Source organism: Pagrus major, chromosome 9 (assembly GCF_040436345.1).
Source record: "Pagrus major chromosome 9, Pma_NU_1.0".
NCBI classification, from domain to species: domain Eukaryota; kingdom Metazoa; phylum Chordata; class Actinopteri; order Spariformes; family Sparidae; genus Pagrus; species Pagrus major.
In genome coordinates this window covers 14,974,796-15,000,489 of record NC_133223.1, presented here as the reverse complement: position 1 = coordinate 15,000,489, position 25,694 = coordinate 14,974,796, and the positions used below count along the sequence as shown (strand labels likewise).

Genomic DNA, 25,694 nt, shown 5'->3' with positions numbered 1-25,694 from the left:
CCTACTTGCCTTTCTGGTCCGGTTTCCTCCATAATCTCCTCAAATATGTCATGCAGAGTGGACCGTGCCCTCCCGCTCTGTGGGTGATCGATGGGTGATTTGATTTAAACAATGAAAAGAGGTTGCCGGTCATTTCTTTCCTAAAATACACATGAACCTTTTATAGGTCTAGTGTTACCAACATCAGAACTACATTATTTGTCAAAACCTTTCAATACACATACTGACCATTACAACAATGATTCTCATCAGCATTTTATTATCTGGGTCAGATTTGGTAAAGTTTAGACGACTAAAGCTACTTAGATGAAGTTATTGTGATTGTGGTCGTGATGCAGATGACCATTTTACAACCACAGCCAGAGGATATGTGAGAATTACAGACATTTTTATTACAAGGTTTAACTAGTTTCTTCTAGAGGAGAGGTTTATGGGGTAATAGTGATGATTTTGATTATGATGAGCAGGATATAATAAGAAGGGCTAATGCTCTTGCAAATGACAGACAAGAATAGTAACATATTCTACAGATGGGAACCTTTGTCATCACTTCAGAGCCCAGTGACAACGTGTTGATCCTTCAGCCAACTTCCAAAGACATGAGGTGCACTCACACACCACATGGGGGCGGCGGTGCGCATGTAAAACCGCCACAGGTGCTTTTAGTCACAAGGCGCACGAGATCATCCAACCATCCATGAGCTATACATCAGTTTATACATGAGGGTCTCAGCTGGAGACAATCCCCACTGAGATTGTGCGAGAGAGGCGGGTTACATTCTGGACAGGTCACCAGGCTGACACATAGAGACAGACTGACATTCACGCTCACATAATTAACTCTGAGGGGCGATTTAGAGTCGCCAATTAACCCTGAACCTTCTTCATCATTAGGCTTTCAGAGTTTAGATGATGCGTCAACACACTGCACCTAATTTAATTTGCAAACAATTGTTAGATGATCAGAAAGCCAGTGCAATGTGCATCATTTTGTCTCTCCCTGTACTCAGATCTTGTCTCTGAATTCTTCCAAATCTCTTCATCTTCATCGCCCTGCAGTTCTACAATACACCCGAGGCTATATCTGTCACTTTAAAGGTGCACTATGTAGATTTAAACAAATAGACTAAATAAACAAACTCTCTTTGTTTTCATGACTGAATAAACTGAATAAACTAAAGGGTCAAATATACTACTCCTACTACGTAATACGTAATCCGACTCCGTAACCACGGAGACCCCTCGAGCCTTCGCAGTTCTCCGTCGTGGTGCCGGATACGCAATGCAATTTCCCGCCCGATACAAGCGTCCTTGTGTCTTTAAGGAGGTTACATAAAGGTTCTCGTATTTTCTAATTTCTTCGGTTAGGCGTTCTTCGATCGGATTCATTCTCGTCTTGATTGCGAACCGGTCAAACGGCGGTGGTGGTGTTTATGTTGTCGAGAGAGTAGTCAAACCGGAAAAGTAATTCTGGAAATGATGTTTTTAGAGGACCAATCACAGCCCTTGCCGTCTCCGTTTCCCCTCAACGGAGTGACGGACATTTAAAATATATTTCATGCGCCCGGAGAGTACGGAGAGGGTCTCCGACAGGCTCTCCGGCGACGGAGAGGGCTCTCCGTGTCCGTGTACAGCACTTTCCGCAGTAGTAAAAATTGGGCTTAACTGACCTTAAAGGACAACACAGTTACATACTGTTTTACTTTGTTTATATGTGGCGGACCCTGCCACCTTTCTAGCTTCAAACAATGTTCCGGGGACCTTACTTTCCTCTGAGAACAGCTTATTTATACAGTTATGGAAAAAATAAATATTTCCTAGTTTGTATTATTACCTCATTAATATTGAAAATATTGAAATTCTGAGTTTGAATTTCTTCTCCGAAACTACAAAGTGGCCCTTTAAAATGAAAGTGATAAGCGTGACAGTCCTGTCACTATTTAGATATGACAAGATGATCGCTTATTTGGACTCAGGTAGTCATAGTCATCCCAATAGTCATGGGATTATCACTCAAAAAAGCCGAGGCATTAATTTGTTATTCATTAACACAGTGTTACTGTACTTCTTGCTTTGAGCTCATTAAACCTCTAAATTATTTTTAACCCTTACAGTGCCATCTGTTTCTTGTTTTATACCTCAAGAAATTAATTACCTCGCTTTGTGAAATCTTGGATAATAATGGTTCAGATGATAGTTCCTAATAGTGGCACACAGGGAACTGTTTCATGTGGGGAAGGGAAAAGGATATTTTGCATGTCAAGTGTTCTTTTATAAAGGTGCACTGTGTAGAAGAAGATTTTAATCAGGAGAGAAAGATAGTCATTGAATGACTTTTTTTAATGCCTGAACAAACTAAATAAACAAACAGTCCTTGTTTTCAACATGTGTCCACATACTGACCAATGACTTGCCACCCCCCCCTTCACTCTCTCTCTCTCTCTCTCTCTCTCACACACACACACACCCTACATGACATTAGTCTCACACTTTAGTCCGCGCTCACTCGCTCTCCACGCGGTTCACTTGACAACGCGCAGCAGTGCGCCATGCTCCCCTCGTGCGCACCGATCGTTGGCCGCCGTGTGTGATGCCAAGTGAGACACGTCCACGGTACAGGCGGGTAAATACAGGAGAAAGAGGCAAACTACCGTTTATTGTTTGTTTTGGAAGACCGAGGCAAGTCTCAAGCGTGCAGGACAATGGATGCAGAGTCCAGTTATTTTACCACATTAGAGGCTCAGACGAGAATTGACAGAAAATCCGAACCGAACTTTTCGTAACCTCAGAAACAAGATTAGATTTAAAAAGAAAAAGAAAACAAAAAAGAGAGAAAACATGGAGCTTTGCGCGCGCAATGAGACATCCCCGGAGTGCGTCGGGGCGCAGACTGACGCGCTGCAGAGCGCAGCGGCCAACGGCAGCTTGGAGACGACAAACACCAGCTACGGCAACGTGTCCACACTCCTCATACCTCAGCGCATGAGGCAGAAAGGTGAGAGGCAACTCAACATGTATCACCTGGAGCTGAATTAGAAGGTGAAGCAGAGACCTCATTCGTATTGAGAGAGTTTCTGTTTGCCTTTTAATTGTCAGGTTTGGTGTGGAAAGATGTTAGCTCGGGCTTCCCCGTGAAATATCCGCAGTCAGGGCTGGGTGAGGTTTAGTGAGATACCTGTCAGGCAGGTGGTCTCTTCATCAAAAGCAGAGTAAACTGACTGTACACTGTAAAAAAAGAGACACTTTCAAAATAAATTTAAAGCAAAACAATGAAGACATGATGCTTTCTGCTTGTAATAAGTAAAATCAATCTGCCATGGACAAGTTGAAATTTAATCTAAAAACAAATGATGTCACTAAAATGATATTTTCTACACTGTAAAATCTACAAATCCGATCATCTCAAAATCACCAAGTAAAGTAGACTGTTAAATTTAAGCTGTACAAGCTGAAAGTTAAAATTACTAACCTGCTTTTCTTGGTATTTTTAAAGTAATCGTTTATTGATTATTCCTTTTAAGGAATTTTTAATTCACTTTGTCAAATTTTACAGTGAGGAAAAATCAACTTTTATAGCTTACAGTGTAGGAGATTGTTTCTTAAAGACAAATATCCTTTTTGATACAGATTTTGAGTTTTTTGCAGTGTATGGTTTTCACTCCCTTCAAAAGACAACACACATAAGAAGAATCTTAGTAACTTTAGGCTAATATTGAAAAACACTTAAAAATGCGATTGTCCACTTAACATATCAGCCATTAATCAAAACTATACAGTGAATATCTTTACAGTGTATGATGGCTTTGGCACCTCTGCACATGCCAGAGCAGAATAGGCTTTTGTAATTCAAAATGGAAAAGTGTTTTATCTTTCATTATTGGAAGTGTAAATCTATGAAAATACTGTGAGAACAGGGATCAGAGAGCAGAGAGAGGAAGTGTGTCATAGTCAGGAATCAAATCCTGCCCACACAGAGGATTTATTCATTGAAAAAACATGTCAGATGGCTTCATGTTTGGACTGCGCGGCATGGTCATGCTGCTGCTTCCTGCTGTTTTTGTATTGAATTACTGTTTCTATTTCAGAGTACTTTATCTAGAGTGAGGGCACAAAATATATCCCCGCGTCGTATGTTGCACGGATTGTCAAGACCTTGGAGGCAAATTTCAGATTTTGGGCTATTTCAGTAAAACTGCCTCGATCTGATGCTGTGAAGAAGAAACATCATTACAGTGCGTCATCACTCTTGCATTTCCTCTCAGTCTCAATCTCCACCTGCCTTTTTTTTTTTTATTATCAATCAACACTTGCTATTTCCATACACCTCCAGCCCTCAATGCTTGTTTGTCAGTGTTTCCATGTGTTGATGAGGTGTGTGTGTGTGGGCTGTGTGTGTGTTAAAGATGCTGCAGAGATTGAGTGCCTTCATTACGCTGCTGAGTGTTGTAGCTCAACATCATCACTGAGAGATATCGGCTCCTTAACTGTTGATACAGTTTCAGTCATTCCCAATATTACCTCAAAATCTTCTCCACCAGTGATGAGAATTTACAGTGTGGGAATGTAACTAAGTACATTTACTCAAGTACTGTACCGTTACCATTTCATTACACTTTTCTTTAACTGCACTACATGTTGGTTTAGTACTTTTTACTTCATGTTCCTGACAGCTATTGTTACGACCGTAGTTACTTAACAAAGTACGATTTTACAAACATGACAAATTAAGAATTTTGTATGTAATTTGTGCTGCTAGGGGGTCTCTCAAACAAAACAAAAGATGTCAGTAGTATGGGATCATGGGAGTTGTAGCCCTATTAGTTGGTTAATCAATAAGTCGTCTGTTCTGATAAATGGTTCATTATTAGTTATTTTTTATGCAAAAATGCCAAATACTGCACGATGTCAGCTTCTCAAACGTGATCATTAGCTGCTCATCTTAAAGGAACAGGTCACCCAAAAATGAAAATTCATTCATGCTGCAACGCTGCTTAACTGTGAAGCTCCAGAAATGTTTGGTGGACTATGAAAGTTCACCTGACTTTCCTTTGGCATGAGGGTTACTAGATAATGACTGAATTTTCATTTATGGGTGAACTGCTCCTTTAAATCACAGTAAACATCTGAGGCTGTTGGTCCGACATAACGAGACATTTTAAGGTGTCACTGTGATAATTTTGGTGGCATTTCTCACTTCTTTCTTACACTTTACAAACCAAACAGTAAATAATGAATCAGGAAAGTCAGCAGCAGATCGATCTATTATGAAAAATTCTGCTTAAACATTAATGCATTAGTAATAATTTATAAATATACATCTCACTGGGGCCATTTCTCTGCGATGAGTACTGTTACTCTTGATACGTTAAGTATGTTCTCATGATGATTTGTACTTTTCCTTAAGCGATGCATTAATGGAGGACTTTTACTTATTAGTAAGTACAGTATTTTTATAGTGGTATTCGTGGTATTAGTAAAGAATCAGAATACTTCCTCCACCACTGGTAATTTTGAGCAACCAGCCACGTGTATGACCCAATATACTGAGCTAAATCAGAACAAATGCAAATGACAAACCCACTGAGAACACAGCTGACAAGTACAGATCAACACTACTGTGTCTGGTGTCTGATGAGAATGGCAGCAGTATAGATCAATTGGGAGCGTAATCCATTTTTATGCTGCAAAAAGTTATTTCCCACACACACTGTGGCGTTTACAGATGATCACTTCTCTTCAGTTTGACTTTCCACTGCCTTATTTCTCTCTATTTAGCATTCCCACTGTATCTTTGTCACACGACCACCGAGGAAGGAAAAATAATGTCTGACCCTATACAGCTGCTGTCACCATCATTACTCACTCTGTCACTCCAGAATTTGATTACTTCTTCACAACGCTTGCTCATTCTTCTCATTTCCGCTTTCTGTCCGTCACTCTGACTGATTGAGTTGTGTCACCGTCAGATTCCCTCTCTGTTGTGCGCGCCATGGATATCAAAGCATGTGCCACATATAGTTTGCCGGTTTTCCTTCTCACCAAAATGATTTCCACAAATCAAACCTCCTGAAGCACCACACACACAACACAAACACAAAATATATATAAATTGCTTTTAACTGCCGCTTACAACGTCTTCTGTGTCTTGAGATCATTTCCCTGTGTGATCCAAAATAGTTATAAATCACTGCTGAAAAATGAATTAGTTGAATGAATTCACAAAGCTATCATTAATGTTGGATTGGATTTGGGCACAAAAACAACTTGGTGCGGTTGGGGGTTAGGGTTAGGGCCTCATTAAGCACTAATTGTTGTCATGCTTAAAGGTGCAATATGTAAACATTTGAGAAGTTGACAGCATTCGATAAAAATAGGTAACATTAAGACCGTTGGTTTGCTAAAGTCTGGCAGAACCAAGTCGTTGGTCACCAAAGCAACTTGGTTGCACTTTGGGAAACATCATGGTGGTTTGAGTTAAAATCACTGCTTTGTTGAGATCAAGGGAACTTTGCTGTTATGGTTACTATATTAATCATACGGCTAAGATGAGGAAAAGACAATGGCCATGCTATTGTAGGAAACAGGAAACGAACAGCAGTCTCCTATTTAAACTCTGATGTTTTGTTGAGCCATCCATCCAAATCTTCTTCCTGCGCACACTTTGTTGCTTTCTACCAGCACCAATGACATTCTCCTTTGTCCCCAAAAATCTAGATTATTAATTAACATGGCAGCTTGACGGCTTCACCACTTAAACATAAACATACGTTGCTAAAGGCCAATTGCTGAAACCACGTTTTCTTGGGATGAAGTTGCTGAAACCTTTGCATTTACTGTCTTTTTTGTGTAAAGGGGAACGCCAAAACAATTTCTACGCATCAATTTTAGGTTAATTAGTCATTGGGACTATTGCTCAGCCTGTGAAAACAGTCAGATAACACCCTCTGTGGCTCTGGAGAAGCTTTGTGAAGATTTCATGAGGCTTAGGCTCTGAGACTACAGTTTAATAACAGAAAGCTTGCGTTAGAAGCTGGTGACGTGGAGTTTGAGCGAGACAAGGAGGCTGTCTGGCAAACGTCACACACATTCTTTTATAAATCTGTCTGGAGCACATCCGTCTATGTAATGATTGTAGCTGGAGCACCTTTTTAAAGGTGCAGAATGCACCCCGTGGGTTATTGAAATATCTGTGAAACATGTATGTGTTTAATTACGTCACTGCTTTGTGAGATTCACCCCACTGTTTTTGACACCACCCCTGACACAGCCACTTAACACATCACAAAGTGTGGAAAAACCTCGCCCAGCGCTGGGTGGAAACATATCGCTCAAACAGAAACACCTTTAAAAATGCTAGATGCAGCCCATGTATGATTTGCAAGACAACCCTGAAGACTCTCACGCCCCTGCTGTAGATGTGATATTAGTCATAGCTGCTTTAAAGGAAGTCTGTCACACCTTGTTCACAGCAGAAGACACAGGTGAATCACTATTTATAGATGAATAAATCAACAAAAAAAGTTGTTATAGTTGGTAGGAGGTTGTGATAATGACGGCAACAAAAGAAGTGTTATCAGTCACTGCCAGGAAATCCTTGAACACAAAGCAGTTCATTCCTCACAAAATGCATTTAGACAAAAAAATTAAACCCTCCTCTGCTTTTCATTTCCCTCGCCTCTCCCACCAGTTTCTCTCAGCGCTCCACCTCGCCTGCTCGTGCGTATTTCACTATCCCCATTGCTCACACCCCCTCATCTCACTGCCTGTCGGCCGCTGAGGTGTTTAATACGTGCCTGCACAGCGCGCCAAGCAACCAACATGTTGTTTTGTACTCCGACCGCAGTGACCAGGGGCTCTGCGGCTCATGCGCCGTAGTCAACAGAACGTGGTTTCGTTCGGTGCCTCCATCAACTGTTGGCTTAGCGACAGCGCTTAGATGACATTTACCATGCTGGATTAGCCACTAGCTGTGACATTTACCGATACTTTGGTTCTACCGGAGCAGAGCCGGCTTCTTTTCCTGATAGGTGCGGCGACACGAGGGCCGACTGGGATAGAAAGTGACACACGCTGCATATGTATTAGACTGAGAAGGGGGGGGGGAGTAATTCATAGTCAATATAGTGTCTGAGAGAAACAGATGAATCCTTAAATATTCATGGCTGGGAGTATGAACCTCATCATTAATTCATCCACTATTTCAATGCATATCCAATAATAGCCTCCGCCACTGCATTTTTTTAGAAATTGTTTTAATGCAGTTGTTAGCAGAAAATCAATTCACCAGGCTTTCAAGTCCAACACTCAAACTGATGGTAACATAAGCTTTCAGATTGATGTGGAAAAGTTGACATTTTAACTAAACCGTGACTTGCATGTACACAAGTGTGTCCATTAAAGCAGACATCCTGTATGAATTTTAAGTAACCAATTATAGATACAGTACATAACTGAGATAGAACGTGAAGGTAATGCGCTCTATTAAGATATAAAGGGAAGATAAATCTATTCAAGATAAAATGAATCACCGTCCCTCGACCTTATTAAGATTATGTTAAATAATTGTAAATAAAATACCTCTGGATGTTCCAACAAAGTCATTTTTTACACACCCTGCTCACCGTCCCATTGGTCAGACACGGCTGATGGGGCACAGCACAGTACACTCCCATGAGACCAGCTCTCCACACCTCCAGCGCTACAGGCTTCACTTCTATCATTTGGCTCTTTAAACTGGAAACAGCACTTCAAATAACTGATGGAGCTCACTGCAAACTAAACATTGCCAAACTGACACTGTTGGTTTTGTAAAGACCTCAGTTTTTGAGTTGTATAGTAGCTTTAGGGCCGGATCTACTAAAGGTTTGCGTGCATTAAAACGTGTGCAAACTCCTTGCACACGCAAAAAATTGTACAAACTGATTTACTAACAGTGCGCAAAAAGGGTTGCGTCTGTCAAAGGTGCAAAATAGCGCGTCTGCATCCAGTTAGTACGTTTGCAGCAATGAATATGCAATATGGGGCGTTTACACGCAATTGTGCGTGTTCTGGGTGGAGAAAATGTAAATATATTAATTTAGCACACGCAAAGTGATTTATCAAACCTGAAAGCAAGTTTGCTAATAGAAACTGCTTCTATATTTAACACGTCTCAAAGGGAGGTGCAAACGGTTTGTATGCGTAATTGCGCACACATGGCTGCGGTTATTGTTGCAAGAAGGAGACGCAGAGAACGCATTTTTCACCCTCGTGTGAACATTTTTGGGATGAATGAGTAAACTATCATTAGAACATATTGCCTATCCAGCCTTGCCATTTTGGAGCTGTTGGAGGAACTCAGAGCGGATTGCACCTGCTCCTCAATGCTGAGAGGCATCTCATCCACGGTGCCCCCACCTGTTTTATTTGCAGACCTTGTATTATACGCCAATTTTTCTTTTGTTCTTCTTCTGATGTCTTGGTATCTCCTTTTCACTTCATCCACTGTTCGCCTGTTTTTTCCAACAGCATTAACTTTTTCACCGATTTTCTCCCACGCGGCGTTCCTTTGCGCGACCGTCAGATTCCTTTGCTGCAGCTCATTGAAATGTTTATTCGCTTCCTCTACCAACACTTCTAATTCCAAAGGGTCGAATTTCACTTTGCGCTTTCGCTCTCTCAAACTTGCCATGCTGAAAACCATGAAACACGCTAAACCCTCATTTAAATAGGCGTGTCTCCAACACGTTTGCGCCTGTTGTCATTTACGCAATCACTCTTAGTAAATTGCCCGCAAACCGCGGTTCAACCCCACACGCAAATTTCCAGATTGCGCATGCAGATTAGTACGAGCAATTTGGGATCTTAGTAGATCCGGCCCTTAGTGTTTAATATTAAATCTATGGCGTGTTTCTGTGCTGTGGTTCAGAGGTGTTAGCAGACAGAGCAGTGATGATGTGGTCACATGAGTCTGAAATAAAAAGGAGCTGTGTGGGTTGGCCCTGTGCCAGCAGTTTGGCTTCAGCACTGATATCATGAAATCACAGTTTAACAACGCTCTCTGTAGGTGTTCAGTTCAACACTGTTGAAGTGTAATCGAGGAGTCAATCGTTCTGTGCCTTGAGTGGCGAATTTAACCAGTTCTGTAAAGTGACTACAAGCCTAATTGTGAAATGTGTTATTCATAATGTCCAGTATACAGTATTTATGTGCCATGAAAAGGGCAGGAATTGCAGCATGTTGTTCAGGACTGCAGTGCCACTTATTTAGACAGTGCGTGAAGAGAAATAAATACACAGGTTAGACTACAGGTAAAAAAATTAGCTACACCTCTTTGGCTGCTGGTTCACTTGGTTAACGCAGAGCAAAGCAGTAGCCTATGCTAACAGCTCATATTGCGTCTGCAGCCAAGCTAGCTCATGCTCATGACAATGCTAACATGCTGACATTTAGCTAGTCATTGTTTACTACGTTCATCGTCTTACTTACATGCTAATAGGCACTGGACACCATACAGTTCCAGCTGATTATAACTTTCATTAATTTTGCAGGTTCTTAGTCATAAACCAAAATATTTGACAAATGTAAAGGCCCTTTGTGTAAGAAAAGTTGATTTTGAGTCTTACTCCCAACTTAAAAAAATGGCGCTTTGACGTCCGTACAATCCCAAAGTATCAGTAGTTGACGAGTTGGGAATGAGACTCAAAAATCAACTGTTCTTACAAATAGGACCTTTAATTATTCACCTTTTCTACACCACTCAAAGCACTTTACAACACAAGTCAGCATTCACCTATTCTCACACTTGTATTCATGAACTGGTGTTTTGAGGAAGTGGTGCCTGCTCATCAGAACCAATAATCAGAACACGGCCAGAGTGATTGAAGAGCCACTTGGGAGCAATTTTTGGGGCTGTGTTTCTTGCCCAAGGACACTTCGACATGTGGACTTGCAGGGCCGGGGATCGAACCACTGCAGTCAGTCTGCTGTAGTGATAGAAGAGAATTGCGCACACTGCAGCTTTCCTTCCATCAGACCTGTAGTGGATATGAAAGGCAGGTAGAAATAAATAATCTCATTCAACGGTGCACACGCTGGTGGTCGAAGCTCAACCTCTTGGGAATTGTGATCTTACTGAATGGGGCACTGCGAGGCATACAAATGGGAAACCATTCTTATATGGTAAAATACAAAAGGTTTGGAGCATTGAATACAGGAAAAAAAAGATGATTCTCTATGGGTTCACTACGAGCAACCTCTTTTACATAACCTCTCCTTTACATTACACAGTGTTATTTGATCCATCAATAATATAAAATTATTGATCAAAGTAGCTTTAAACCATGTCATAGTCTGTCACAATTTTCATTCTGTTGTCACATTGTGTGTGTGAGAGAGGAAATCTTTTAGTTTCTACTTCCTCTTTACAACAGCAAATACATTTAGACTGAAATCCAAGAGTTTGCAGCTGCATACAGATATGAATATCAATTTCTGCAAACAGTTGACAAATACAGACACAGAGACTAGTGGTGCAAAAAGTACTCTGATCTAAACTAAAGTAACTAACTAAAGTAAACATACTTATGCAGAAGATCCCATTTCAGAATAATGTATCCAGGTATAATTGTTTTATTACAAATTAGTGTGTAAGCATCACCCTAATGTTGCATGGGGAAAGGTGTGGGTACTTTTAACTACTTAATGTGTATCTGAGAAAAAGTACTTATGGTACCATACCAAACCATGCATATTTGTTGTAGTAAGGCTATGTGACTACAGACGGGCCAATAAAAACCTGACGTACTGACAAAACGCAAAAACTGTAGCAGGCGCAGCGTTGGAGAGGTGACCACTGAGCAGACCAGAGTTGGAGTAATTTAGACTGAAGATCTGCAGAAACAGAAACCTCTTTGACTGAATGTCTGCTATTGATAACGCATTGAACATCAACGTTAAGTAACTAATGTTTGAGAAGGATGCTTTGCACTTTTACTTAAGTATTGTTTTAATGCCAGTAGTTTTACTTGTAATTGAGTAATATATCAGTAATGTAACTGTACTTGTACTTGATTACAGATTTTCAGTAGTCTTTCCAGCACTGTTAAAAACACTCAGGTAGTTTGTCTGTAAACAGTTTACAACAGACACACTGCCAGCGCTTCTCACGTGCGTGTCAAGGGCGCTTCATCTAGAGATTCAGAGAGTTGCCTATTCTACTGTGACACGTGCGGTTCTCTGCAAAAATAGAGCTGAAAACGACCTGCAGACAGTCATATCGACATCATACCAGCGTCACTATGGTTTTACTGTCTGTATCTGCAGAATGTCTCACAGACATGAAGAGAATACACACAACAGGTGAAGGGCAGGTTTTTTCCTGTGCACTTTTTCTTTCTGTCCCTCCCTCGCTCTCTTTCGCTTTCTCGCTCTTTCAGCAGGGGTAAATATTTATTGATAATTATCAAAATCAAGCTCAATAAAGAAAGCTGTCTTTATTTTTGGTGGCCTTAATTTAGATTTGAGTGGGTATGTTTGCTTTGCTTTCTTGTGCTTCGTGTCACAGTGGAGCTTCACGATGCTGGTTTTAATAATCGCCATGGCATCAGAACGTGTAGTTTTAGACTGCTCGTGGGAAGAATCAACATGTTAGAGTCCAAGTGCAGGTGGAGCTCTGGTGAACAAGGTGACTAATATGACTGCCTCCTCATACGTACACACATGAATAGGAGCAGCAAGCCTGAAGTAACTGTGTAAATGTGCTGAGGGTGTTATCAGTGTTTCCTGCACAGCCAGCGAGCACACAGGAAAGCTAATTGGCTTCGATTAGGCAGAAGCCGGAGTAACATATTTCATTAGGCGAGAGAGAGAGAGAGAGAGAGTAATAAAGCAGAGTGTGAGCCAATCATCTGTCTGCACATTTTCATTAAGCTCATGCAGATGTATGTGCACACACAAGCACAAAATTAAACACCAAGTTGCTGCCATTTGCTCTGGTGCAGAAACCCTGATGTTCTGTCAGCAGAACAGTATGCACCATATTAGAGGTAACTGCTTTTTATTTGCATAGGAGCGTGTGAGACAGATGGTGAAGCCTCATGCCATTAGATGGGAAGAGTGTGCGTGTGTGTGTGTGTGTGTGTGTGTGTTCCTGAGAGCGAGACTGAGGAAGACAGATTGACTTTTGCTGAGCGAGCTGAGCCTGAATCCATCGCTAAGCCTGCAAGTTTAACAAAAACAGTTTGGAGTGGCTGGGTGGATACGAGAGAATTAAATCAATTAAGTGACATGTTATCATCCTGCTTTCACACATGTACCACATATCTGGAGGAGCCAAATCCCATCTTTGACGTGATCCCCTTCGACTTCACAGCAGCTCCTGTGCAGCTGATTCAGGATTTTTGCAGCTCGACCTGAACTTTTGAATAAACGGACGGATGAGTGGAGCTCGGATTCAGTGGCCCTGCCTCTTGTGCACAATTCCCATATTTACATCCCAAGTGGATGACTGTGAATCAATATGAATCCGATTAAGGATTACTCCAGATGTGTAACAGATGTGACACAGGCCAAGGGAAATAAGGCTATTATGTTTTGTGTTTTTAATACCATTGAGGCTGTTGGGAGTCAGTGAGGTGTAAAAGAATAACCTTGAGGGTGCTGATCAGCTAGAAAACATAAATTAATGATTGTGCGATTAACCCTGATTCTGAACAGAGTGCCTCTGGTCAAAACACAACTCGTACTTAACATTGCACAAAACTGTAATCCTGCATCTTCATGATGAAATGAAATCTATAAGTACTGTATCAGTCACTGAGGCGTGTGGCCGGCTTTGCTGCTGCTGTGTGCAAGCAGCCAGGCTTGTTTTGGTTTCATTAAAAGCTTTCTGCTTTTAATGGAGAGTGGAAGGAGAGGAAATGGACAGAGGAATAAAGCAAAATACGCAAAATGCAGAACACTCCAAAAGGTGTAAAAGATCAAGGAGAAATGCCAGAAAGATGAGAATAGGCCGTGAAAATAACCTCATAGAAACAGGCGTGCAGAGAGCGAAAAGAAATAAGAGGAGGAAAGAGAGATAGCAATATACTGTATTTGGTGTTTTGCAGGGAAAAGACCCTCTCTAGATGTACTTTCAGATTTTACTCTTTAATTTACCAGTGCCTTTGAGGAACTGTCGGTCGCGTATTTTCAGGGGATTAAGGCTCGAGTGTGCTCGGTTGAACATGCCTCTACGACTGTGTCAGTGAAGTTTGGGCTTATGTGTGTGCTGTGATTTGTGTCCTGCGGATGTGGCGCACATGGGTGCCTCTAATCCCCAGGATACAGACACAGAAGGTAACCCGTTAAAAAGTGTTGTGTCTAAGCAGGGGGCAGAGTGGAGATAACAGAGAAGGCAGATAACACAGACTTTACAGGATATGATCCAGTGAAGCTGCTGATGGCCGAGAGCGGAGACAGGCTTTGGGGTTACAAGGCTAGAGTAATTTGTACGTAACACTATTTTGTTTGGAAGACGGAGGCGTTCACCTTTGAGGTTGGACAATATGAATGTTGCTATGCAAATTTGATACACAACACAGGAAGTGGTACAAATGCCCTGAAGGACAAACACATGGAGCTAATAAATATAGGTTATCAGCCCACCATAAACTATATTAATTAGCTCCATGTGTTCTGTCCTTTTGTTTTGTGCCTTTGTAACCAGCCAAAAGCTGTGTTAGAAAGGCTACTCATCTTTTACTTGGGGGAAAATAATGATACTTCTTTGTATAGATACAAAAAAGTACATTCAAGGTGGAGCACATGTTAGCTATACAGTTGGACAGTTTATAGCACAATATCATATTTTATAAATTGATGTTTTGTTTGTACAATTTCAATTTTGCAGCTGAAGATAAATTGAGTGAAAAGTAGAAATGTCCCCATAAAATGTAGGCATGAGGAAGCATAACGTTGAAATACTCGAGTAAAGTAAAATTACCTCAACATTGTACTAAAATACAGTTCTTGAGTAAATAACCATCATTATCATACATTAAAACACTTTTGTTCCAACTCTTGCTTCATATTGCTTTTGTGGCTTTAAAATAACATTTAAGTAACTTTGTGTTCTACTCTCATATGGTATCAGCACAGTTTTTTTTTATTGTTAGGACTTTATATTACTTTATATTCATTTCATTACTGTGCCTCCAATTAATTATTTGAAGAAACACCTGTTGGAACTTAAGCACAGAGCGAATCTGGTGAAGCAACACGCAAAACACATTGTTCGCTCCTTGTTGATTTGAATGTAATTATTAACAAAATTCATGTATCCTGGTGTGCCCTGGAATATTGATTTGATTAATTGATTTTGGTCCTCCAATATAGTACTTGAAGTCCTGGAACAGTGCTGAGTCACCTCATGATCACCGGCTGTCACCCTCCAACTGTAGGCCAAAGACAGTCATTTGAGTCAAAGACATTTGATACTTCAGTTTTCAACCTCCATGTTCCTTCTCTGTATTATGTGTCTTTATTTAGAATAAATTGTTCTGTTGCTCTGCATGCTGTGATGTCTTTACTGTGGCAGTAAAGTTCTTCTTTCATAAACAGCTGATGTAACTGACATTTTATTACCTGAACATCATTTTATGGTAGTCATGGTCCAGCATTGCATTATTTTACTACTGTACAGGCGAGGAAGCAGTGGCACAAACTGGCTCAGGGAATGTGAAACACACAAACAAAGAAGCAGCTACAAGACACAATTACACACAGCATTATTGGCGTAAAGCTGTTCGGATCAATAAAGATGTGTTTGTATTGATCATTGTGTAAAACAGAACCAATCAATTAGTTCAGCAACATAATCCTCTGCTCCTGTTTTCTCTGTACTAGATGGGGACCACACACTGCGGATCCTGCTCTACTCGCTCATCTTCTTCCTAAGCGTCATTGGCAACCTGCTCATCATCGTGGTGCTGACGGTCAACAAGCGTATGCGCACGGTGACCAACACCTTCCTGCTGTCGCTCGCCGTCAGCGACCTGATGATGGCCGTCTTCTGCATGCCCTTCACTCTCATCCCCAGCATCCTCAAGGACTTCATCTTTGGAGCCGCCATGTGCAAGATAGTGTCCTACCTGATGGGTGAGAGAAGGGTTGGGGGTTGACTTGTGATGAGGAGTCGAGGAAAGATAATAACATTTGATGGAGAAAAAAGTGTATAAATTGCCGTCATTATCACATAAATGTGTCCAAAATCACTCCGTTGTTCCTTTATATACTAATCTACACCAATCTCCTCCTTTTATCTAACATTTAAGCCCAATTGTGGTATCCGTTTATATCCTATCTTCCAACCTGATAAAACTAAATCGCTGCCTACATCTCCATCCTTTTTTGTGTGATTTAAATAGAAACAAAATGACATTTCTGTCGGTCTGTCAGGCTAACCCCATCATGCCTTGAGAAGTGATTGACTGGCATTTAATAGAAAATGAAGAGGGGGTTTCACACTCAGCAGCCCGTTATTGTACTGCCGAACTAAAACTGCATTCAGATGCAGCTTCCACACTGATTCCTCTTTATTATGAACCTAAGCCACAACAAAACGCGGTAACAAGTAGCAATCAGGGAGCTAACAAGTTCTCTGACCTCCTGTCAACCACTTAGAAAAAGTATAGATTACCAATGAACTGTGTCACATCCACAGACCATTTTCATCATCCAACCTTTTTGTGGGAGGTTGTGGATTCTCAGCGGGATGTGTTTGTGCTGCTAATATTTAAGTGAGTAAGGGGTCTTTCTCCTCATCACATCACGGGGATATTCATCTTGGTATTGAGTGCTTCTTTCAGGCCATTTACTCAAAGGAATAGTTTGACATTTGGGAAATATGCTTATTCACTTTCTTGTTGAGCGTTGAGAAGATCGATACCACTTTAATTTCTGCGCAGTTAAAGCAACACTGTGTAACTCTCAGCATGAAGATAGTCAATCATTAATTCCATTCCCAGATCGTCAAATACTGGTGTTTTGGGATGGTGGCTGATGTCCGACACGATTAACTTACAGCTTAGCAAGTTAACAAGACTGAATCAAAAGAGAAATGTTGTCAACACCTGGTAGCAAAACATGTGATTAATCCATTAGCCCAGAACACCAATTAGCTACTGTAATGTGAGCGACACTTGATATTCTTCACTCATCTACTGTATTCCATCATCTACATTATCAAAGCATCAATGCAGACCTCTTAAGAATGAGCGTAAAAAGGGAGCGTATATAGTGAATTAAAAAAGAGAATGAATGGAGTTATTAACAGAGAGAACAACAACAAAATGATTGTCATCGTGTGAAAGTTGGGAACAAAGAACAGGAACATTGTGCTGACCGCAAGAGAAAGCCATCTGAGCATTGAACAAAATTGTGGATTAAATAAAGCACATGAATGAATGAGAGAAATCATCCTGATGCACTGAAGAAAAGTGGACGAACCCACAGGAGAGACAGACGCTGATTGTTCTTTGCTTCAGTGGGATCTGCTGTAAGCTGCCCTCGTAGGTACAGACAACACATCCCTGGGTCCTGACTCACACACCACACACACACACACATATAGAGACACACACAGACACACACTGTTTGTATTCCTGTCGAGGACATGGATAAGACAGGTAAAGAGTAATTTCCCGTCTTGCCGTGTCAGGAGAGAGACGGCAGATCACATCAGTGGCCTAGACCAACATGATTTCTTCTACCAAGACCCAGATAAACATCCCCACCTCCCCGCCTCGCATTATATTCATTTGCAAGCACGTCTCCACAGAGCGCCACATTTTGTCCTCTGTTGTTATTGCAGATATAACGTGCGCATCAACAAACATGTTTTTGTTGCCTTTTATTACGAGTCCAAACTATTCTGAGCACATAATAACTTTTCATTCATCAAAACGATAAAAAGATATATGAGAACAGACAGAAGCATGCATGTTTACTTCCTTTTAAAATAATCTGTTTTGTCTTCCTACAGGCATATCAGTGAGCATTTCTACATTTAGCCTGGTTGCCATAGCGATTGAGCGCTACAGCGCCATCTGTAACCCCCTGAAGTCACGGGTGTGGCAGACCCGGTCCCATGCCTATCGGGTGATCGCTGCTACATGGGTGCTGGCCTTCGTTATCATGATCCCGTATCCAGTCATCAGTCACTTGGAGTCATTTGAGCGTCCTGACAACACCATTGCTCACCAGTGTCGCCACAAGTGGCCCGTCGCAATGGCAGAACAGACATGGTGAGTGTTTGGGTGTAAAATGATGTGTCCTTTAAACAACCCCAATTCTTTAATAACACAGTTTTCAGAACGACAGTTTTCTGTACCATAAGAAAAAAAATCAGCTCAGTTTCTCATTATAAATACTACATTTTTCTTATTGAACAAAAGAGGCAAGATTTGGCCATCGTCGCAGCAAGTAGGGATGCACGATCCATACTGGGTCAGCTTGATAATGGGAAGTATACATTGTCGGTTATCGACCGATAATGAAACTTTCGCTGATAGATAGAGCCAATAATACGAGGCCAAATTGTTTTCGCTGACTTAACAAGCACGTTGTTCACTGCTCCAGTAAGAAGGATGGACCTCAGATTTTAGATACAGGATATAGCGCATGAATTTAGAACGGAAAACAGGCAGTAACGCCGGAACTACTTGAGGAGATCCAGAGGTGTCTGTATATCTGAAGTTTACTGACACCCTCCAGCCAATCAGAATCAAGTATTCACCCAGACCATGGGATAATATATTGTAATTTTAGTTGTGTAGAGTTTTTCTTGGTAATTTTATAATAAGTCAGAGGAAAATGTCCATATTTGAATGTGTTTTCTAGCTTGCTAAACTGTTTCTCACAGTGGCTTTAAGACGCTGTTGCCTAGCAGCAGTGTTTTTACCAACTTAAATTCAAGCATATTATATATATGACTTCCCATGTTGTAACCACACGCTCACAAGTTCCTTTTGAAGACAGCAATTACCATGTTTATAAGTGACATGTTTAAATATAATGGAACAGGAGCACAAGTATAAGAGCCATGAAGTCAGTGGACATGATCATTATGTTAGTTTTCTGTCTTTTGTTTGTTTGTTTTAAAAATTAACTTATTTTGTAATAGAAAAGACACTTTTCTTATTTAACACGTTCCATGTTATTATGAAAATATTCTTTCAAATACAAGAGATGTGGAGAAAAAGACGCCTTGAGAAATCACATAATGGCCTATTTCCAAGACACTGAAGATGACTCATTCAAACAATTTAATTAAGTTTTATTACAGGCTTTCAGGTGACACATCATGAGATTTTGCTATTTTGAGCATAACAGAAAATGGAGTATGCATATGCTATGTTGAATATTGAAATGTCTGAGGCTATACAGAAAAGGAGTCAGTATAACCTCTTAAAGATGAATTTGTAATTAATCCACTGGAAGGACAAAGAAGGCTGCGTGATAGAAAGTCCTTGTCCTGGATTAAGGGGTTAGATTCATAAATTGAAGGTTATTTCCACTCTGTCCAGTGTGATCAGGTTTAACTGAGCACTGAAAACATCTTTTCAGTCATTTTAACATTGAAGTAGTCACATTACATAAAACTCGTATAGTTATAAATAGAATTCTCTTCATGCAGTTGGTCATGAATTTGAAAAAGTGTAAAATAAATTAAATAAATAAATAAAGTAAATCTCATTGACAGATAAAAAGGATAAAAGGATAAAAAGATAAAAAAGTAACAATTAGAATAGTAAATGAATAGAAGAGCAAATAGAGATTAGTGAGCGCCTCCTAACTGCACACATACCCACAGTTTCCATAAATCACACTGTCCTCCCCTTATGCATCCATCATCAGTTACATTTCCAGGGTATCTGAGGTCTCAGCAGCACATAAAATTCAACTTACCATAAAACTTCAACTTAACGACTGTTTTTCCTCTGTCTCCAAGTGCTTGCCGTGTGGACGGTGTGCTGTTTTATATCAAATAAACTTTAGATGAACTGCGTCTGTGTACATTGTTCGCTACACTGAAACATCTAATTTACGTCCATGTTTGGACCTGGAGCCCGTTTCTAGCAGCGCACACTTTCCGTCTATTGGGTGCCTTTTTGTGGAAACATTAGGACAGATGAAGAGACCAGACGGATGTTCCAGTGTGTTTTGTGTTTTGGACTTAGGATGGAACAGGCTTTGGGGGAATTTCAGTCAACTCTGTGTGTGTCTGTGTGTATTTGTACACAGTTATGTGATTGTGTGTTCTTTTGAGAACTTTAGGCTTGCTCATGGTTGTTTAGTGCAGTAGAGTAAAAAAGACCCAGTTTGTGTCTGTAGTATTTTACCATAGGAATATGAATCATAGAGCAAAAAAACAACAACAACAAAAAAAAAACCCTAGCAATCACAAAGGGGCATTTACAACATTGAACACAGCTGTTAAAAAAGGTTTTTCCAGAACCTCTTAAAGACTTGTCTGCTATAGGATTTAGAAAAAAAAAAACTATATGTATTTTTGGAAATGACTATTGAGGAGTGTCTTAACCCTTAAACCACAAGTTAATTTGTAAATATGAAAAAACAGACAGTCACATAAGTATTGTAATTTTGTGAGCGCTGAATGACTGAGCAACTGAGCAAGAATATATGTTGTTTCTGGCTTCCCTTTTGTTTTGGATTAGGAAGGAAATGCCGCTTGGGGAAAAAGCTTAAAAATCTTATTTTCCTGTTTTTTTTATTTTTTTTTTTAACAAATAATAAATTGGGTGTTTTTTCCATCTAGGTAGATCGAGTCATTACAACAGTCCATTTTGCTGAACGTCATTCTTGGTTTTTTAAAGATCACCGGATATGTCTTTTTCTGAAAAACAAAAAAAACAACTCAAAAACGTAGGTCTTTACAGGTAGTGGCAAAACATTAATACATAAAAGGAACATGCTGGGGTTATATGAGTACCTGTATGCACGATTATCCTCACGCAAGAACATCAAGATATTAACCTCTGCCGTGTGTCTCTTTTAGGTACATTCTGCTGCTGCTTGTGCTGTTTGCGATCCCAGGGTTGGTGATGATCGTGGCCTATGGACTGATCTCCAGGGAACTTTATAGAGGCATCCACTTTGAGATGGGCCACAAAAAAGACTCTACTGGTGAGGACATGTAGAGAACATGTGAAAAACAAACATGCTATGGTAAAGCTTCACCTAATATTACAGAGGGCAGTTTGACTCACAGGAAGCATTCAGTAACTAACAACACACACAAAAGTACAGCAATAAGGAAAAACAACACTAAATACAAAAAAGTATACTATTGTCTGTGTTGTCATTGTCACCAGACAAACACAAACACAGGCCAAATTATATTTTGTTGACTTCTATCTCAAATATGTTAGTGTTACCTCGCCTCATCCTGTTTATCATCCTAATAAAAGAAAAGAAAATTCACTGTGTAAAGGGTGGTGAGATTCATACAAGTGGAAAGGTCATTTTCAAACTGTCCGGAGCATCATTGGCATTGGTACCCATCAACAAGCATCAGTGATATCAGGGAAGATGTCTGCACAGAGGCCAAAAGATACTAAAAGATAACACCCAACCACGGTCTGTTCACCCTGCTGCCAAAAGATACTCCGCTGGTACACCACCAGACTACGAAGCATCTTCTTTCCTCAGGCTGTAAAACTCCTGAACTCATCCTCCAAACTCACACCATGAAAAATCTTTTTTTTTCTTGTATCACATTAAAAACTACAACTTGCATTTCATTGTACAACCCTGTCTTGTAGAATGACAAGTAAAGGAACCTTGAACCCTGAACCTTAAACCTCGAAAGACATACTGCCACAACATCAGCTGAGCTGCGAACACATTAACTAAAATATGTTTTCTAAAGAGACATTAATGTCATTCGGCAGCCTGCACTAATTAAAAAAGGCAATATATTTAATAGAACCGATCAATTAACAAATAATAAGTAATGCACATGAAAAAGGGCCCAATAAAACAAAACATTGCAAACTATGTCAAAAAAACAACCGATTTCTCTGGAAAAAAAGCAAATATGTCATTCAAAAGTTTCACAGCTGTGGTTTCACCTCTTTTCTCCAAATCCTTTTCTAATGAAAAATAGAGTCAAACCTGTAGTAAACTTGTTAATGCTGTCCCTATTATAGGTAGTAATGCAGTATAAAACAACACCAGCATAAAACAAAGCTCTGGCTCCAAAACTCTGATTTTAAAGCTTTCTATTGGCCTCAGTTTCCAGACGTAAAACAATCTGGACTGGGCCTTTCTAAACACAGCACATTTTGTGACCATTCCAAAACAGTAATATACTGGATTGTAATTTCAATAATGTGGACAGATTATAAATATATAAATGTGGCGCAAGCAGTATTCCATGTTTGAGATTAATGCTGTGTTTGATTGAAATCACACAATCCAGTACCTGCCAGCCAGGCCCTAGTGTTAGCATTTACATTTTTTCACATGATTGAGTATGTGAACGATAAGGAATTTAAATCAACGATGATTTCATTAGCGCCACAATCACTGTAATGTGTGCAGGTTAAGTGAAACATAACCTTTTGTGGGCATGTGAGAGTGTGTCTGGGATGATAGCAGGATGGAGTGTGTTTGCTGGTGCTCCATTAGAGGATGGAATTGGCAGCTGCGGGCCTGGACATCCCCATCTGTTTGGTCTCAGAGAGAAAGAGGTTGTAGAAAAAAACGAAAACAAAACATGAGAGACAGAGAGCAGAGGTCAAAACCAAAAAAAAACAAAAATAACAAACAGGAAATCAGAGGGAAAAGGATAATGAAGTTCTAAAATAACCTCTTGAAAATGTTTCTGATTTAATAACCCAGCAGTGGTTTTGCAAATTACATTTAATGTCTCTGCACTACCAGTTCCTGTTTGTATTGGCTTGCCTTCGGGCTCTTATTAGTTAATATACTGAGTGAACGTTGTCCTTTGTAGAAGGAAAGCTAGACTATTGGATTTCATCAATCAATTGCAATATCTCCTGATGGATGATTTCTGTGGCTCAGCAAGAATTACAAGTCGCTCTTCCTTCCATTAAGGTGAGCTGCTGCTCTTTAACAGCGATGATTCACTCAAAGCAAACCTTACAAATGGCCACATGTGTCATCACAGGGCTTCGGCACTTTGACTTATGTGTTAATTTAAGATTTTTAGAAATTAGCTCGCCATAAGAGCGCACTCAGTTTCACAGTTCAAATACTTGTAAATCCAGTGGCAGAAATATTCGTCAAATATATGAAATTTCTCGAGAAGGGAATGAAAAACTGGAGCTAAAAATTCGGGTATAAGGTATAAAAAATACTAAAAGCAATAATCCACAGACCTCACTGACTGCACATAAGTATAACTAATGCCCCTGTATTTTGATTGTATTTGTACTTGAATGTACCTGCTGCTATGATAACCCTTCAGGGATTAATAAAGTTATCTATCTATCTGTCTGTCTGTCTGTCTGTCTGTCTGTCTGTCTATCTATCTATCTATCTATCTATCTATCTATCCATCCATCTATCCACCCAGTATCAGTGGGGTAATAGGCCACATTTCATTGGGGAGAGAATTATAATACATTATACCTGACAGTAGAGGTCACACCTTAGCAGTTTAGTAGTGCAGAGAGGTTGAGAGATGAAAGTGAGAATAAATCCACTTTTTAATCCCAAAAGAAAATAAACTCTGACCTGTCCTCCCGCCGGTAAACGCTCCTGATCAGAGCAGAATCCAGTGTTACTGTGGGTGTTTATGCGCCCAGCATACTGTGCTGCCCGAAGATGATTCGAACAACAGCGGTGTTGTGACGGTAATGCAATGGAGGAGGGAGATGGAATGCCATATTTAGTGGCTGGATGTTGTCACCAACACCTTTAGGAGTCCAATTTGTAAGAACATTGATTTTCGAGTCTCATTCCCAGCTCCTGAAATGTTGACACTTTGGGATTGCAGGTAAGGTCGGCTGCGTTCCTAAAGCGTCAGTAGTGGCGAGTTGGGAATGAGACTTGAAAATCATCCTTCTTACAAACTGGACCTTTAAAACAAGACGTTGCGTCGATAGTATTTATACTTTCTATATAATTTATATATTAATTTATATATATTCTATATATTTGTCTAGAAAGTAAAGCAAAAGCATTAGGTATGACACAAAATAAAAACATTACTCACATGTTAGGGGATGTTATATTTATAAATTTAATTAACAGAAATACTCCTCTGTTTTACTCTTCCCTCATACAGATGTGAAGAATGGACTGACCTCCACTGTGTCTACTGGCAGCGATGATGGAGATGGCTGCTACGTGAACGTCGCCCAGCGGCCACACTCGATGGAGATGTCCACTATGTCTTCATCCACCAGGCCAACCAAGGCAGAGAGACCACGCAGCAACACATCTGAGGCCAAGCTGGAGGCCAAGAAGCGAGTAATCCGCATGCTGGTGGTCATTGTTGTCCTATTCTTTCTCTGCTGGATGCCTCTGTACTGTGCCAACACCTGGAGGGCTTTTGACGACATCTCTGCCAAACAAGCCCTATCAGGGTCCCCCATCGCTTTTATCCATTTGTTGTGCTACACGTCTGCCTGCGTCAACCCAATTATTTACTGCTTCATGAACACACGTTTCCGCAAAGCTCTGCTCGCCACGTTCTCATGCTGTGCCGCACCTTGCCATCGCCATCGTCGTCGTCGTGGGCTACGGGACAACGAGGAGGACGTTATGGCAACCGGAGCGTCCATGTCCAAGTTCAGCTACACTACAGTCAGCACCATGGGAACCTGCTGAGGCAGATGGATGCAAGCCCACACCCTTTATCTTTAGGCCAAATCTGTGCTCATAGGGACAGTAAAGTGGAGTGGAAAAACAGTGTGTAGCAGTATAGAAGCTTCAATCATGACTGTGAGTAAACTCATGTGTGGATTATTTTAAGGTGCTATATGTAAGAATAGGCCACCTGTCAAATTCATACTCCACACAATTTTGAGGCAGCAGAAGGTTGCGGTGTCTTTCTTTCAACAAACAGCTAACATATGATATCAACACTCTCAGTAACATTATACATTAGCTTCCTTTATAAGCTATAAATAGTCACTGTTAGCAGCTGTTTACGTACCAGTGTAAAAGAGCATCCATCTTCACCCCTGTACTTGCCAGAAGCTGTGGAAGTGAAGGAATGGAAAGCAAGTGGAAGGCGATGCAAATGTTCTTTTCCTTGCCACGAGTTTCTTTCTGGGAGCAGGTGGCCCAGGGGCAGCGCTACTTCCTCCTTTACTCATGTTGGACTGAGGACAAACTGGACAGTAACTCACTATTGCCTTTTGAGGTACAAAGAGGTATTATGAGACAGGATGGGCAGGGGCTACCTGGCTAGCATGCTAACTTCAGTAGACATATCTGCAGCACAATATATAAACATCTTTGACATAATGTCAGAACTTTTATTTCATCACATTCTGTTGCTGATCTTAGACGAACTACAAGGAACTCTGACATGCTCATGAAACAGTCTCATCATCAGTTTAAAGGTGCAATATGTAAGCATTAGCTCCCTGTCCCAGTGGCTAACTCCATCCAACCGTAGCTGCCATTAGCTAGTTAGCTTAGTTAGCTGTGCAGCTAGCAGTCCAGACTTAGAGCAC

The 25,694-nt window shown here is 40.5% G+C and overlaps 1 protein-coding gene across 1 annotated transcript; it reads left to right on the top strand.

The window, feature by feature from the left end:
- Nucleotides 1-2,838: 2,838 nt before the first annotated feature.
- cckbrb (cholecystokinin B receptor b) lies at nucleotides 2,839-24,840 on the top strand. Its single transcript, XM_073474101.1, has 5 exons — nucleotides 2,839-2,995; nucleotides 15,865-16,116; nucleotides 18,002-18,263; nucleotides 21,038-21,165; nucleotides 24,296-24,840. Exons 1-5 carry the CDS (start codon nucleotides 2,839-2,841, stop codon nucleotides 24,838-24,840), a joined length of 1,344 nt encoding a protein of 447 aa, XP_073330202.1.
- Nucleotides 24,841-25,694: the final 854 nt, after the last annotated feature.